This window comes from Eleginops maclovinus, chromosome 19 (assembly GCF_036324505.1).
Source record: "Eleginops maclovinus isolate JMC-PN-2008 ecotype Puerto Natales chromosome 19, JC_Emac_rtc_rv5, whole genome shotgun sequence".
NCBI lineage: Eukaryota > Metazoa > Chordata > Actinopteri > Perciformes > Eleginopidae > Eleginops > Eleginops maclovinus.
This window is the reverse complement of record NC_086367.1, coordinates 16413812-16430598: the sequence shown is the minus strand read 5'-3', so window position 1 is coordinate 16430598 and position 16787 is coordinate 16413812. Positions and strand designations below refer to the sequence as shown.

At 40.4% G+C, this 16787-nt stretch overlaps 1 protein-coding gene across 2 annotated transcripts in view; it reads left to right on the top strand.

Annotated features, from left to right (window-relative positions):
• Positions 1-16787, top strand: part of cdin1 (CDAN1 interacting nuclease 1) — a 57252-nt gene that overhangs the window by 8340 nt on the left and 32125 nt on the right. The window contains exons 3-9 of one of the 2 annotated variants that reach the window (XM_063909676.1): positions 1986-2031; positions 3000-3064; positions 3916-3976; positions 6972-7044; positions 14092-14171; positions 14522-14571; positions 16213-16280. In XM_063909676.1, the coding sequence (XP_063765746.1) occupies positions 1986-2031; positions 3000-3064; positions 3916-3976; positions 6972-7044; positions 14092-14171; positions 14522-14571; positions 16213-16280 (443 nt within the window). The remainder of the gene's footprint in view (positions 1-1985; positions 2032-2999; positions 3065-3915; positions 3977-6971; positions 7045-14091; positions 14172-14521; positions 14572-16212; positions 16281-16787) is intronic. The other variant, XM_063909677.1, reaches the window with a different exon arrangement.

Below are 16787 nucleotides of genomic sequence, written 5' to 3'. Positions count from 1 at the left end.
AAGAAAAAACAAAAGTCCCCCAAGTTCTTAGTGTTTTTGAAATGGATATGTTTTCCCAGATATTTAGAGCAGTTTATGTCCCTTTTAAAGTTAACAGGGTATAGATTTAGCAATTAGGCTGTAATCATGCTCATTATAGAGAGTAATCCATTTAAAACCTAACAGATGTCTGTTCCAACAGGGGGATCGTGATGGTCCCATGCCAACAATAAGGCTGTAATGTTGTTGAAATGCTCAGGTGCAAGGTTGAAGTGTGGAAGAATTTTTTTTTTCCTCTTTTAAGTATCCACATGTTGACAGTTGACCATTTAATGGCCCACTTAATTGCAGTGGCCCCTTCATCCCCGAGCATCATTGTAAATTAATGCTGAGGTGGCAGTGTTTTCTGAGAGTTTCCCCTTCTTCTCTTTTACTTCAAACTGTTTTTCATCCACATATGATAACTAACTTTGTGGTTGACAAGACTCATCTGTGATGGGTCGAGCCCTAAGACAGTTTGAATAGTCATAAATTAGCTGTTCTCGAGAAAGGGAAGTAAAACGTTCTCAAATATTCATCTGAAGAACCCAATATGACGTCTTTGGTGGGGTAAGCCTTTATAAACTGCTAAACTATTCCAGTGGTTAAAATGCTTTTGAATAGTCATAAATTGGCTTTTCTCCAGAAAGGGCTTTAAAACGTTCTCAAATATTCATCTGAAGAACCCAATATGACGTCTTTGGCGGGGTAAGCCTTTATAAACTGCTAAACTATTCCAGTGGTTAAAATGCTTTTATAAAAAAATGGCCGCAGACGGAGACTATAGACAGAAATCAATGTTCGAGATTCCTTTGGCTTTGTTTACATGTCACATGGTTATTTCATGGTTTACAGTGATTGATGTTGAAAGCCTATGTGGACTCAATATTTTAATGCAGAAAGGAAGCTTCAGCCTCTCCTCAGTATTTACATACCATTCTCAGGTGACTTGTAACCAAAAGTCCATTAAATTTAACAATCAAGTGTACTGAGAGCAGTATATGGAGACGCTAAATCACTGGAGACCAACACAGCAGTGTATATGTCCATGTGTGTGTGCCGCATTCATGTGTTCTTCCCATTGATATGCATGGTGGAGGTATGTATGATCCAATTAGAATAATATCTGTCACCACTTTAAATATCCCCAACCCAAATGAGCCTGTGGGGGTGGGAGTATTGAGGGGGCTGTGAGTCCCTGTTGGAGCTGCCTGGTTTCCAGGTTTCTCTCTCTGCCAGGTGTTTGACATTGACTAGAGCTGGAGATGAATGTAACTTATGGCAACCCATAGAATCCACTGACTCCTGGGAGTCCAAGCTTCCTGCAGTGAAAGTTTCCATTTTCAAAGCCCATCAGTTGCAGTGGGAGGGCTCCAGAGCGGCCCATATGCCAGCTCTGACAGTGAAGCAAGAAAACTTTCTCCTATCTGTGTATTGGTACACCAATCACACAAACAGATACACACTCTCACAGTGGTCAACTCCTTTGCAAAGAGACATCTACCAAACCACCAAGTGTTATTGCTAGTGAATGCTGTGTTTCTCTCCTATCCTTTATCTGCATGAATGTCATTAATTTTGCTTCAACATTGTTATGTTTAGTTTGGCTATGTTCTTTGAGTGCAATAACTGCAATGATGAACGATTCCTTTTCCAGCACTGGAGAGTACTGGAGAGAAAAGAGATGGAAGAAGATGGTATGTATGAATGAGTGAAAGGGAAAAGAAACAGGGTATATTTTTCTCATCTCTCATACCACGCATAACCTCCCCCTGTCTTCCACCCCTACGCCATCGTGGCAGGAATCCTTTGTCAGAGGTGTTCATCTGGAACAACTTTGCCACACTTGTTTTCATGTTCTTTTAGATTACAGGGCAGCTGGCCCCAGCTTTGAAGCTCCCCCTCTCCCTTTGTCTCTGTGCAATGCACTCTGGTAATTAACTTTGTCCTTCTTTTATTTGTTCCAGTCACTCGCAGTCCACTCTTCTGAGCATCTTCTCCCTGGAGTACCAGGTTAGAAGTTTTCTTCCTTTGTGAGCCCTGACAGGTGCCTAATTGAATGATGAATGTCCCTTTATTTCTTTGTAATTGAACTGCCAGCTCTCTGATTGGTTTGGAGAATCCCCCCCCCCCCACTATCCCCGTTTGTTCACTCCACCCCCTCCTTCTCACGTTCACGTTGAGGGCGCTTGCCTGCCTGAGCCTCAGTGGATGTCTGCCAAGCCTTCCCATCCATCTGTCTAATAACATCTAGCCCCTGCTTATTTGGTGGACCTGTAATAAATTATGCTAAACCATTATTATTCTGACAATAATAATTTCCCCGTGTAGTGCGGCTGCGTGTGCTAAATGTTTGCTGACTCGCACTGTCACTGCTGCTTTCCACGGCTGACAGCAGATGATGATAAATGGCCACTGCCGCCAGTGGCAGAAGGCAGCACAGGCAGAAAATGGAGTCATTTATCATCCCCCTGACAGGTGTCAGTCACACTGCCCCTCTCTGTGGAATTACATTTTCTCTGTGTAGTAGTTTTTAAATAAGTTGTTTTTTAACCAGTGGTCTTCCTTTTTTTATCCCCTGTCCTCCTCCTTCTCGCCGAAGATGGCAATTGAATTGCATGGAAATGTCATGTGGAATCTGAAATAAGGTCATTGTTTGATAGAAAAGGGGGAAATGAATACAAGGTTGAGTGAGGGGGATTGCAAGGGGATGGGGGTTCGAACAAGCTTTCCTTTGCACACTTTGACCCCGAGCAAACTTATTGAAATTAAATTACTGTGACCTAAGATCTATTGCGATTGTTCATATACAATAGAGCATGAAGGGAGGAACCAAGACTGCATATTACTCAGGTGGAAGGGAAAAAAGGAACAGGCTTGCCTCCCTTGAAATAAAGGGTGAATAATGAATGTATGGAAATAACTATTATTATTTTAATTTTAATTTTTAAAAATAATTATCTGTATTTTCTTTACGACAGAAACGAACCAAAAGAACATTCTCAAGACACCATGCATCAGATGTTATTGAAAGCCACTACCAAAGGTACTGTATAACTTTGTACTGTATTACTTTATTGCTCTTATTTCATCTGTCAAGCTCTCTCTCTTTATCTTCCTCACATCTCTATCCCTATTTTTCTCTTTCACTTCTTTTTTGTTTTATCTGTCTCCCACTCTTGTGTGCTCTCTTTGTCTTCCCTGTTCTGTGACAGAGGAATGGACTCGCCAAAGTCAGAGAGTAGGTGGGCCACCGTGACAGATATAATCTTCCCCAAACAAATCACCACCCTCAGGATTCATTCCAGACCTCCACTTGCACCTGCTAAGCTCTGTTCTACATGTCAAAGTGAAAGCAGAAAAATAAATAAATAAATAACCAGGCTTTAGACATTTGCCCTACTCAGGGTTATGACGGGATGATTATCTGTAATTCAATAAATTCGGACAAATTAAAAGACAAAAGAAAAGAAAAAAAGGCTGTAGGGGGGAAAACCTCTTTGCATATTGCAATTAGCCTTTATCTAGCATATTAGGCCATTGTTCTGGGGAAAACAAGGCTGGATAATGCACTTCTAATCCACTTAAAACAACAAACCTCAGACATGATCTGGGTAGGATCAGTGGGGAGCTGCAGTTTTAGCTGGCGAGGGAAAAAAGGCTTTTTGGGCGGCAGGGGTTAACTAACTATCACCGTCATCTGGCTTCAAGGAAATTTGAAGCCCTTCAAGCAGTGCTGTTTTAACCGCACTGAGTCTGCCATATGCCACCTAGGGCAAAGTCATCAGGGACATTAGCATGTCTTGGCTAGCCTGGTCTAGTCCCCTCTACCCTTCTGTCTGCCTTTGTGGGCCATGTTTTTTTTCACTGCTGTTGTTGTTCTTTGTTATAATGAAGGTATCTGAGTGAAGCCAAGGCACATCCCACTGCCCCCGTCCTGCTGGAGTTGGCCAATGAGGTAATGGCCTAACCTTTAGTTTGATCTCTGTCTCTCTTTTCTTATCTTTAAAAGGAAAATCCTCAATTGATGCCTACTTTTTCCTTTAAATGGATAGAGAGAAATAGGCTGCAGTAGTCTGTTAGTCATTATCAAAATTGGTAAATTGGTCCGCACCATTATCAATTATTTAATGTAATTAGCCCTCACCTCCATTAAGCAGATGTGAAAATAGTTTTTGTGTTGTGTTATGTAATTTTCCAAATTGCACTTCAGCCAGAGTTGCCGCAAACTGCGGACAGGTGAGGGTTGGGGCATTGGTTAATTCTTCTCTTCATCACTTCATCACTTGTTTTGTTTAGAAGGTCAGTGTAGGACTTGTTCTCTGGTTGATGCAGAAATTATACATATCATTCTATGTGAATTTGGTACAATAATAAAATAGAGGATGGTGTGATTTTTTTTGTGTGCTTTTTATAAAATAACTTGTTTTATTCACTTAAGTTATTAACATAGTCAAGTTATCTGCATTTCGCACCATCAGTTGCCACTAGTGTTTCTAACATGTTGTACAATCGACAGTTCCTAATAAGATAACAAAATGCAGAAAAAGCAGCTAATGTTGCTGAACGACTTTATTTATGCAATAAGTTTTGGATTATCAGGGTAATTTGTATTCTTTTTGATTTGTTTTTTCTCATTTGATCACATTGGTGGTCTGACAGTTTTGTCATTGTGATATTTAAACTGAATGTAAACTGTTCAAGCTTTTAAAACATTTAAATCTTTATTGGTGCTTACACCAGACAAGGGGATTTGAGGGTTTCTTAATCTAAAATCAGAGTAGTTCACATGCATCAGTGGCACCTCAAAGCTAACTGCCATTATTCATTCTCCATTTAATTGACACATGATTTTTTTTTTTCTCCAAAGGATTAAATTCAGCTCAGAGATAACTGTCTATGAACCATTTAACTGTCATTTTAATATGCTACTTAACATTTAAACCAAGCACTCATGGTCTCCCAGACCGCTAATTGATGTAGTTTCATCCCTTTATGAGACAATATATCTCCAACAGAGGGAAATGATTAACAATGATGAAAACTATTCATGGATTTCTTTTTTTTTGCCCCGAGATGTCTTCCATAAATGAGGGTTCTAAACCCGACATTTGCTGTGTTTTTTCAAGCTGTATATGGACTTTTATGTGAAGGTTACTTAAACATAAAGGGTTTAGAACAGGTGCAGTTACACTTCTGTCCTGTATGTGACAGCCATTAGCTTAGGGGGCTAATAAAACTGGAGTTTAACTAAACAATAATTGTTTGCTGCAGGAAATAAAGGTTTAGTGAATCTTAGTCACATGTTAAACCCATGAAGTGCTGCAGTCTGACTTGAGAATGGAGGCTCATGATTAATATGAAAATTAGGGGGATGCAAGTACCTGAACTAATCAGGTGGTCCTTATTCAGTCTGGGCCAGCGATGGTAATGTTGCCATTTTTCATGTGTCAGCCCTGATGCAGGTTACCAGGAATCTGATGCTCATTACCAAAAATGTGTATCGAGAGCAAACTATTAAGCACAAAGAGGAAAAAATTCAGAGGAAAGACGAAAGGGAGAGAAAATTTGAAGGGTTGGGGAGACGAAAGAGAGCTTCTGTAGCTGCAAGTTAAAAGCTAAGTTTAAAACGCTAGCAGAGGTCCTAATGAAGATATAAACTCTATGCTCACTCCTTAATTATTACAGACATGTTTGGCCTTTTTAGTGCAATATTATGGAGATGTTAACAAATATTACTGCGGGTAAAAATACATTGTTTTTAGACAGAAGTCTCTCTGCTCCCAGCGTTACCAACAAGCATCAGAGGAAAGATGAAAGGCACCATTCTTACTACAGGCTGAGGGCAAATTCACTTTTGGTCCCCAATTATGCTAACAAGAGAAAAAATGATCTCTAGCTGTGTTTCAAAACAAGCTGGCTGGAAATGTCTTGTCTTCAAGCAATGTTTTAATTCCCTCAACGCTGAAGAGGTTGTGAGATTTAGCAATGAATGACTTAATGTGTCTTTATCTTTAGCAGATAAAATGCATTGCTTTCAAAAAGGAATTAGCTCGATATGCTTGGTTTACCTTTTAAAGCTAATACCTGCCTCTGAAGATTGGAACACTGAATATTAAAATAAATACAAGCTGTTTTTTCATTCCAGTACCGTTTCATCACTTTCATGGTAATCTCGTTTCTAATGACCAGGAAGGCATAAGAATGAAGTCAAGTATCCAACTTCAGTATCAGCCATTAGTGCTCCCTTACCTGTCAGGGCATCTCCCTGAACTCAAACTAAAAACACTGCACACCTCTCAACACCTCTCAAGGTGTCTTTGTGTTCAAAGGGGGCTGCAGCCACAGGTTCTATCCTTCCTATTAAGGGCTGCATTCCCACAGTCCCTCCGGTGTGTCCTGTTGGTTCCTGAAGTTTTTCCTTGGTGATCATCCTATGATTAAAGCTCTGCATAGTCTCTGTCTCGGGCATAGAGTGTCTGCAGCTTTTTCATACCAGATGAGAGACTACGGTTGTCCGTTTGACAGAGGCGAAGGCAATTCAGCTTGGTAGCTTGGCTGTGTAATTGGGGAGCTCTTGTTCCTGTGGGAAAGGTTATTGCACAGCAACACTTTCAAAGACCAATTTGCACAGAGATTGTCGAAAGTTAGGTCAAGGTTTGAAAACGCAATAATATCATTTAAAGCCATTACAATCATTATTATCCATGTGACATCAGCCGAAAGTAGACCGGCGGTGTAATTTCAGCGCCGTAATTCTTAGGGTTCTTTGAAATGTGTTCGCACTTCCAACTGGATATGTGGGATTTAGTCTGAAGGTTTGTAAATGGAGTTATTCTCAAGAGAGGAATACTATTTCCACCATACCCATGTTTTGAAGTAGCACTAACTCCGCATTGCTCAGTTTTTCATGAAGGCAAATTCTCTCTTTTTGTTGTTCAATCTACGTAAAGGTGGATCTGTCTCCAGCACTGATGGCTCGTATCATCCTGGACAGGTTCCTTCAGGGACTCGAGGGTGGAGTGCGTGAGTAACACTTCTCCATTTCCCACTCTATCCTTTCTATCATCCCCCCATCAGTCTTAATTGTAGCACTTTGTCTTTTGAATCCCTTTTCTGTTTGAGTCCCAATTCCCGTTTTTGCTGCTGTATTTTCAGCCTGTCCAAGCCTAATGAGAGACAGACCACATTTAGTGCTAGCTGCATCCCAGGGCACATGACTGGCAATTAAGCACTGGAAGGAACACCCACCTCTCAACTGCAGTGTGGATCAATTCTAGCTCACCTCATCAGTGTTATTTATAACACCCCTGATTTCTTTCCTCAACCTCCTTCATCCCCCAATGCATCCATCTCCCCCCTACCTTCTCTTCCTCCCTCATCTCCTTGTCGTTCTCCATCTCTACTGGGGTCCTCTGAGGAAATTATGTTAAGCAAAATGTGGCTGAAAAAGCAAACCATTTCTAGGAAGCGCTGATGGACACTGCGGGAGAAGAAAACTCCAGATGCAAATATTTTTGTTAAACTTGCCAAAAGAGATTGTCCAGAAATGGTGGGAATAATTGTCTGTGTACATTTTTGTAAGTGTGTTTCTTTTGCCATTTAGAGATTTGTTACCTCTTGTGTTATAGTTTTCTGGCAGAAATACTGGAAACATTTACAGTAAAACAAAAACAAAATTGAATTTAACATGCAAACTTTATTCCTTAACATTTGAATAGGCCATTCCTGAGGATTGTGTGTGCCTGTGCTTTGAGAGTGAATCGCATAATGTCAAAAAGACGTGATTTCAATTTAATCAAGAAAGAGATTAAAGTGGATGTGTGTTATTTTCAACTTCGCAACAGCACAGCCATTTGTCAAAGTCAGAGATGTGATTGCTTTGGACCCACCGTTATCCACTGCCTGTCAAAATAGTAGTCTGAGCGGCTTGTAGAACAGGGCATTCATCCAGGGGAAGCACTCCGTCTCAGATAATAGCACACTGCATCCCTCCATCTCCATACAGTGCAAACATGCTTTATTATTGCTCACAATAGATTTGTAGCAGACAAAACTTCCCAGATGATCGTTGTTTAATTTCAAAACAGTGTTGTAACCATGGAGTATTACAGCGTTAGCAGGCTAGCAAGTAATGTCATGGTTGTGGCTCTTCTTCTTGTTCAGAGTGATGTCAGAGGAGCTAGATGGCTTTTACAAGATAATCATAGATCTAAATCAGCATAACTAAGCCTAAACGCTGTGGAAAATCCAAGTGATTTAGATCAGATTAACATCTACTTAATCTCGTAAAATCCTACCTGCTGTTTAGATAAAACCTTTTCAAATGATGATGTCATTATACTGAACCTTTTTCACTTTTGCAAGCTGTGAAGTCAGTTGCTTTCAGGGTGACTTTTTCCCTCCTCTGCAATCTCCTCATGACCTGCTTGGCCTTTGCAAATTAATTGCTGTCCACATGGGTTGTGCGGTCAAATCGTCCTATCTCCCTCTGTGTATATTAGACTCCAGTAATGTGTTTCCATTATTAAACAATGCAAGGATAATTGTCTTTCCTGGCAATTAGCTCACAGGTTGGTTCTGTGCTATTGTCAGGTATATCCGTCATGCCCCCCTCCAGCCCCAGACTGCGCTCCAGTGTGTCTGTGTGTGTATTTGTGTGTTTTTTTGTTGACTCCAGAGGGAGGGCAGGCAGGAACATTGCAAAGATCAATAGACTTGTATATAAGGGACATTACCCCCAACTGGGTGAGTGGCTTGCCTTTGCCTAGCACCATCATTTTTTGTATTCCCCTTCTCTGTCCCTTTGCATTTAAGAGACACAGGAATGGGGCCTTTGGGACTGTGGAATATATGTACAATCACTGGTGCTGGATCAATACAGAGTTTTAAATTGTTTTCTCTCCTTTCCTTGTTTTGTTTTGCTTGTTTTTTGTTGCCTCCCCTTCCCTTCACACACCACCACCACACCTTAACATGACGACACCACCAACAAGCTGCATCCCCCCTCTCTTTGTAGCAGAAATGTTGGAGAGAGCATCAGTCAGGCAGAATGAAAGACTATCTGGTGGTGCTTGTAAATAAATCAATACATTCAAAGCAGTTTTATCACGTATTGAATATGATATCAACATCCATAATGCTCCTTGTCTCGTGAAAACAGACTGGGCAGTAGGGAGGAGGGAGGAAGGGTCACATGGGCAGGTTTGCACTGCTTATATCCACTATTTTAAGGTCACTAAGAGCTGCAATTTTTATGAAAAAATGTATATTCTAAACCAGGTGAGACAGCTTTGATGAGGATGCCAGAAAGGGTTGTTGGTAATGGATTAATGTCCTAAATGGGGCACATGAATACAAAAATTAAGTTTATTTTAGGAACATATTGAATTTGTTGACGATAAAACAGAAACAAAACTAAAGCAGCAAAATATATGTTTGCGTTGAAGTTGAATCTGTCATTGTGATGCATTCAAATGAATGATTGCTAAAATATTTATAAAATAATAAATCAAGATTACCGCTGTCTTTAAATTGAAAATATGTATTAAAGATTATACGTATAGTGGCAATAAAATAACATTGATTTCAACTGAAGTTACCCAAAACCCTCTTTAAAACATATATTTTTTTAATTAAGGGAAACAAAATACTATATATGGATTTCTTGAAACTGAATTGATATAATAGAAATGCATCACATTCAGCGACGTAACTGATGCACTTACTGTAATTTAACCATACAGTTTGGGACTGTTTAAAATGTTCTCGTTGACAGAAAATATATTTAACATCTAAATGTCTCTCAATGCCTTTCAGATTACATAAAATTGATTAACCGTGCACACAGAATGTGCCTCAGCCCACTGATAACTGCTTTAAATGATAGGATTAAATTGTAAACCCTTTGATTGTAATTCCGACTCTTTGTTGGTAGATACTACCTCGTATAGCCTCACGTTGGGGGAGCTCCTGCTCTTCTTTTCCATCTCCTGCTATCTCTTCATCTTTCCCTCTATTCCTCCTCTGACAGGAGTTGATGTGCCTCTAGATTTAGACATACTTTTTTTGAGGAGGCAATTTTGCTAGCTATTTGACCTTTTCCATTTTCCCAAGGCCCAGCTCCAGATTAGATTGCTGCTCCATGTTTTGTAACTATGTGATTCGACCGCCTTTAAGATTTATTGTCACATTCCTTTACCAAAGCCTTGTACGCAAGGTTATAAATGTCCTGCGTTTGATGTTAACACTGTGAGAATGTTAGTGTCTACTATGATCCTTCGGTTCCTTGACAGAATTCATAATAGCTTCTGTGTTTTGCAGATCAGACGTGTTGATAAGTGAATATTGTAATATGTTCTATCCAGTAAAATCTCAACTTTGGTATCCATTATGATTGTTATGGTTGCTCCGCTCTTGTCTTCAAGTGCTCCTCACTTTTCTCCCTCACCCTTTAACTGTGGTAGAGCTGGGTGTGTGTATATGCAGCCTTTTTTTTCAAATAATGAGAGCAAGGGCACTTCATTAGCAAGAAGGGAGGGAGTAAGGAGGTAAAGGCAGGATGAGTGTTTCTGTGTGTGTGTGTGTGTGTATGCATGCAGAGATTGGGTGCAAAGGAGGTAAGCAGCAGCGTGGCACTTCACTTGACAAGTATACTAATTACTCCTTTTCAGCAGAGAAGCTCCAGTCAGCCTCTGCCACAGTCTAATGGCCTGACCTAGGAAGCCTCTCTCCATAGCTGAGCCTCCCCAGATATCCTATCACTACTGCCACACACAAACACCGAAATGTAGAGTCTCATCTCACCGCTATCAGGGAGAATCAGGTGGAAGCAGATCAGTTCTGCCCCAGTAACCTCTTCAGGGACTGGGCTCCTCCTGCACAGAGATACCACCGCGTATCATCAGCTAGCACCTACACACCACCACAGATACTTAAAAAGAAAACACTTTTTTTCCCCCCTTCCTCTCATCTCCCACTCTCTCTCTCTCTCTACCGCCGTCTCTCTTTCCCATCTTCAGTTTTTTTTTTCAATACGGGAGGATAAATTTAAAAGGAGTAAATTGGAAAATCAAATGAGGGCTTTAGGCAGCCGCAGAGATTTGCAGAGCTGTCGGCCAGCGTCGCAGGGCCTCATCCATCATGTCCCACAAGTAGTCAATTCCTCTAGTATCTGTAAATGTTTTCAGATATTAGCCAATTTATATGCTCCGAGATTCATCATGGAAAATCAGCTTTAGCGGCGCACATTATCAGGACCTGTCTCTCCCTTGCTCCATGAAGTTTGATGAACGAGAGCCCCTCCACAGCTCAATGGCTTGTGCATGGGGAGTATGGGGGGGTGTGGGCTTATAGAGAAAATGGATAAGTGCCCCCCCACCCGTGGAAAAGAGTGGGTTTTTTAATTAATAAACAAACTTGCAGAGGAGCTCATCAGTGTCAGGGGCAATAAGAATCGTCATCCGTTATTGTTTATTACGGTCCTCCCTCAACAAATGTTGCTCTCTAATGAGGTTTCTCAACCTTTTTTTGTGTTTGAGATAATGACTTTTTCACCCTCGCTGAGAAAGGAAGAGTAGTTACAAATGACACAAGTATGCAATAAGAAATCAAGCCAAGGTTATGTTGCTGTTACCTTGCTTTATGTAGTTTATCTTGTTCTGGAGTTGCATATGAAACAGCCTCGTGATTTGTTTACACTGGTTGTTTTCTTTAGCGAATCCCAATGGAGGCGCAGCGTTTCAGATCTATTATTCTCCTCTTCTCTGTTCTTTTCGGTTCAGATGTTGACGGTGTGATACGGTGCCTAGTCAGAATTTATACCAGCATGGGACAATTACTGTAAATTTGGCGAATGTTTACAAGGTGCAAAGTCGCGCTGCAGGGCTTTGTTCTCTGTGTCTGGTGTTCTTCAGATTATGCTTTTTATTTTCCTGCATGTGTTTTATGTGTGCGACTGTGTGCCTTGAGTGTGTGTATTTAAAGAGCATGGCGCGTGTGTGTGTGGCAGAGAGGAGCTCAGGGTGTCATAGAGGAGTGCTGCCATGCAAGGCGGGGGCGTCTTTAATAAATGTATGCTGATGTTGGAGGCTGCAACGATGCGAGGGATGCAAGGGCCCTGTTGTTATTTACTGCTGTGTTTGTGCACAGCAGCGAATCCCAGGCCTGCAAATGGCATTACAGCCTGTGATGAATGGGCATTAGGGTAAACTCATTTTAAAAGCATCCTGATTTATTAGCAGCCTGGCCTTCCATTTTCATCAGGTCAATGCCTGGCTGAAATTCCACAATGTCAGCGCCAAGGTCACCTCTTTATGGCTATTTTTAACCCCATCGCTCAGAAAGAGCAGGAGGAAGGGATCCCATCACTTATTATGGCCATCTACCAAAAATATCAAAGGGCAGAAGAGACAAGGAGAGAGAGAAAGGAAGCCAGAGCTCAAAGTGTGTCTTTGTGTGTGTTATGTGAGAGACCAAAATGTGGTGGTGGTCAACCCCCAATTATGAGAGCTAGTAAGACAAGAGCTTTAATGGCTGCCGTTTGCCTTCAGGGAGGTTTATTACACACTACTGTTTTGCAGAAGCAGCGTCAAATCTATAAAACGACCATTAGGAAGAGGGAAAAAATCAATCAAAATGCCATTAAAGTGGAATAAGTTGCCAATATTGCTGATGTGGTTGCAGGTCCTTTGATTTTCTTTCAGATTATTAGGCACAGTCGAGTAGTGACTTTGTTAAGGGAAACCAGTGTTGTTGGGGAGTAATATGTCTCCTGGCTTCATAAAGTTTGCTGCCTCATATTTCCCACTTTATTGATTATCCATTATCATTTGTCATGAGGTGTCCTAACTCAAGGGGAAAATATAACCCTCTTTCCTCACCGCCGCCCGCACTGCACAGGAGCATGGTATGGATCTGCGTGTGAAGGTACCAATCTCTGAGAAAAATGAGCAAAGAAATAAAGCACAGCCCTGTGCCTTGCAGCTCTAAGAGGGAGTGTGAGGTTATGGGGTGGGCTGAGGGAGTACCGTGGTTGGAAGAGACTGAAACAGAGGAAAAAAAGGTGGCAGAGAAAGATGGAGACAAAGGAGAAGAAACAGAAAGAGAAGAGGGAGCGCTGAATGGGCTTTGTTCTTTTCCCACCCTCCTCCCTCTTTATTTCATCATAAGGTAGATGGGATCACAGCACTGTTTGTCCTCTCTGTGATAGTTCTCTCAAGGAGCAATGCCAATAAAAGAAATTCAAAGACAGGTCTAATAAAACGGATGTTATAAATATTCCTCTAAATGCATTTCTATTAATTAAATCAATTTAAAGAACACTTGATAATCCAATCAGCATTTAAAAATATCCACCCAAGTCTTTAACACCCTTTTTTTCAAACCCATTTATACGTTTCAAATAGGCTGTCTTGTTTTAAGAGTTTTATATATTGTGCGCAGTTTATTAGATGAGCTTGGAGATATCAGTGCAGTGTTGGTACAGGCACCATCCATGCCTGAAATGTGAATAGAAACATTCCTTGTGGTGTCTGCAATGCTGCAGGTCTGTCAGGACCATGTATCACTAAAATGGCGTGCCTCAACCATTTCGTCACACAATGATACAATCCATTTAATTCAAATCTTTTTAAGAAATGATTTAAGGGATTTTTTGCTGTTGCAGTACCAGCGAATCAATCCAGCGGGTTTTCCGCTCTGATTTATAATGTTAGTAGAGCTAGAATGGGGATGAGAGATGCAGAATAGTCAGCATTCATAACATAGATAAACTACATGGGGCTTCTGTTCTCTGGACTGAAACATTTATCTATAGAAAATCTGTATAGACACCAAGGAGCCATCTAATGGACTAGTGAGGAAATATTGCACCAACAGCGGCATTGTGAATTATAGTTTGTGAAGTCTGTCGTTTAGGTCTGTATATTTTCACGGTTTGCGTTCAATTAAAAGCAGCAATACTTTTTTTTTTTGCTTTTGTATTTAGGCTATAGGCGCTGTAATGTTTGTAGTGACATAATAATATTTATTTGTTTTTGCTAATTATTTATCTCCCTTTTTTTCTGGTTTCAGCCTCTAAAACAGTCATCAACAGCATGCTTAAAGAGCCATCCTTGATTCCAGACCAAATGTTGGCGAATAACATATACCAGGTAAGTGTAACGTTTAAATACAAACTGAAATGTTCTTTAAAATCATCTTAATTGTTTGTTTTATAGGATGATTTTTAATTATTCAATTAAATCGTATACCTTTAGTCGCTGTTGTCTATGTAACAAATTTCCTGCTTAGGTACAGTGAGTCTTTCGGTGTTGTTGTACCACCTGGCTGACAGACGGCATCAGCCGCTCATGTTTGCTGATGAGGTCACGTGAGAGCCGGCGGTCATGCCTGCCAATCTGCCAGCATCTCATGTGTTTTCTCCTTTCCCGCCGCTGTACCACCTCCCTTACACCCACCCACCCTTTTTGCCCGCCGTAATATTTCTTCCCCCTCTTTTCAGTGCACAATAAATGACTACTGTTATGGACCGCTGGTAGACTGCATCAAACAGTATCCTATCCCATAAAATTTTAAGCCTGAAATTGACGAGGAGCTATTGAAGGGGATGGGATGTGTCTGGCTTCACCTGACATAAAAGTTCTGCTTCACAGAGGAAGTGTTTCATCCTGCCTGCCATCCCACTTTCCCCGCTACAGCGGCTGGAAGGCGATGGAGGGAAGAGGAGGAGGAGAGGATTGGCTGATCTAAATGCATCTCCATGTGCACACAGTGAATCAGACCCAATGTTCTATGATACAAGACAAAAAAGGATCATAAGCCCTGTGTGTTGGAAACGTGTTCATTTGTTTGGTATTTTATTTAACTCTGGTGTTTTTTTATTTTATATTGATAACACGGGATGTTACTTTCTATTCTAATGCCATTCAGCACCATGGAGAGTGTCCAATCAGTCCAACATGAACTACACATTTGTCAATCAATTAATTTTTACATTTTTTCCTAATTCTGATTTTTAGTGTCATTTAATTTATTCTTATTTTTCCAGTGTTATCCTGCTATTTCTTTATCTAAATACAAATACCTCCTCCTTATCAAACAGGGGCTAGGCCTTGACTGCAGGCACAGATTTGGAGTTAAAGCTATTTAGGGCTAAGCAGCTGGGTAGCAGACAAACTATTTCCTGGGGGAGGAGACTTATTTGAATGAGTGTACATGGGTTCATCTGTATGTTATTGTCTCTCCAAGCTTTGGTGTGTGGTGGTCGGGCTTGGTTGATCTGTTCATATCCAGTCAACCCTGTCCGACCGTGCCCTCCTTCTACATCCCCCCCTTTTTACCTTTCTTTGGCTGTCCTTTTGTCAGCATCAACTAAGAGTCAGTTACTCCGCCACACAGAGTTCATTAAAACCGCCCCACTATGTACTATTTGAAAGAGCTCCATCCTCACATCAGTGGTATGGCTCTTAATGCTTTTGGGCCAATCACGATATATATTTATGAATTAAAATCCATTATAGGAGTAGAGTGCTTGTTGAGGGCAGGATAATTGCATAATAACTTTTATTTTTCTGTTGGTAAAAAGCCAGTTTTGCATATATGATACGCGGCCTCTGTATTTTCTGTATTGCTTTCTCTGACATCAAGCGGCATGCATCCTGATGCAACATGGCATTTATTCTAAAAGCATTTTACTTCAAAGATTGTACAGGAATGAGCGGAGCAGCCTGTGCAGGCTCTCTATACATTTTGCCAAATTGGCATTTGTTTCTTCCTCATTTAGGTAATGCACTTTGGAGATTTGTTGTGAAAGCAGATTAAGGTTGACCTAAAAACTCTGATTGTGCTTTTCCTATACATCGGCAAGAACTGAATTTGCTTTCACTTTGCATACTAAGCCAATAGTGGAGTAAGCATATTCCTTACTTTATCTGATGTCAAGCATACACATGCTAATGTGACGTTGTGTATGATGAATAACATCAGTGTGTTTGTGGTTACCCATTTACAGACACAGTTGAATATTGTTAGTGAGCAACTTTTATTTTTTTCTTATAAAAATGACTTTTATTATTTTCATGTACCTACCCAAGCTGAGATTGCACTACCTAAACATGTAGGTGTTTCACTGGCTATATACAGTGAAGAATACTTTGTTCGTGTACGTTAGAATCCTTGACTCTTTTTTCTCAGCGCTATTGGCCAAGAACATGAGGTGCTGCTTTGTGACAAACTAAAGGAGAGGAACCTTTCCTTTCTAGGTAAGCTATCTTTTTAACGTCTCATCACATTTCTAAAGTCTCTTCATGGCAGTTTCGTCTTTTTGTACACTTAGTAAAGGAAGACCTGTGCATGACTGATGCAATGGATGTTATCTACTTATTGATTTGCTAACAAGGAGCTGTTATCTAATATAATTAGATGCTTATGGACCAGCCTGTAATAATATTTATAGAATAAAAGTTTGAATGAAGGTATTAAGGTTTTTTGAATTATGTTTGGTTCTCTAAAGTTGCTGTATGTTTCTAAATTGAAATAAAAAGGCCAATTTATTTTTACATGAGCATCAATATTATGTATACACTACTAAATAGGATTTTTGACTTTAAAGACTCATTTTATTTTTAATCCAACCATAGTTTTGGGATTTGTTGTCCTAATGTTTTTCTATTAAAATCATAATGTTGTTCCAACAATATTAAATCAAGGTGGAGTGTCCAGGTGTGAAATTATGAAACAGACATTTTTAACCTTCCTCCTGTCACCCC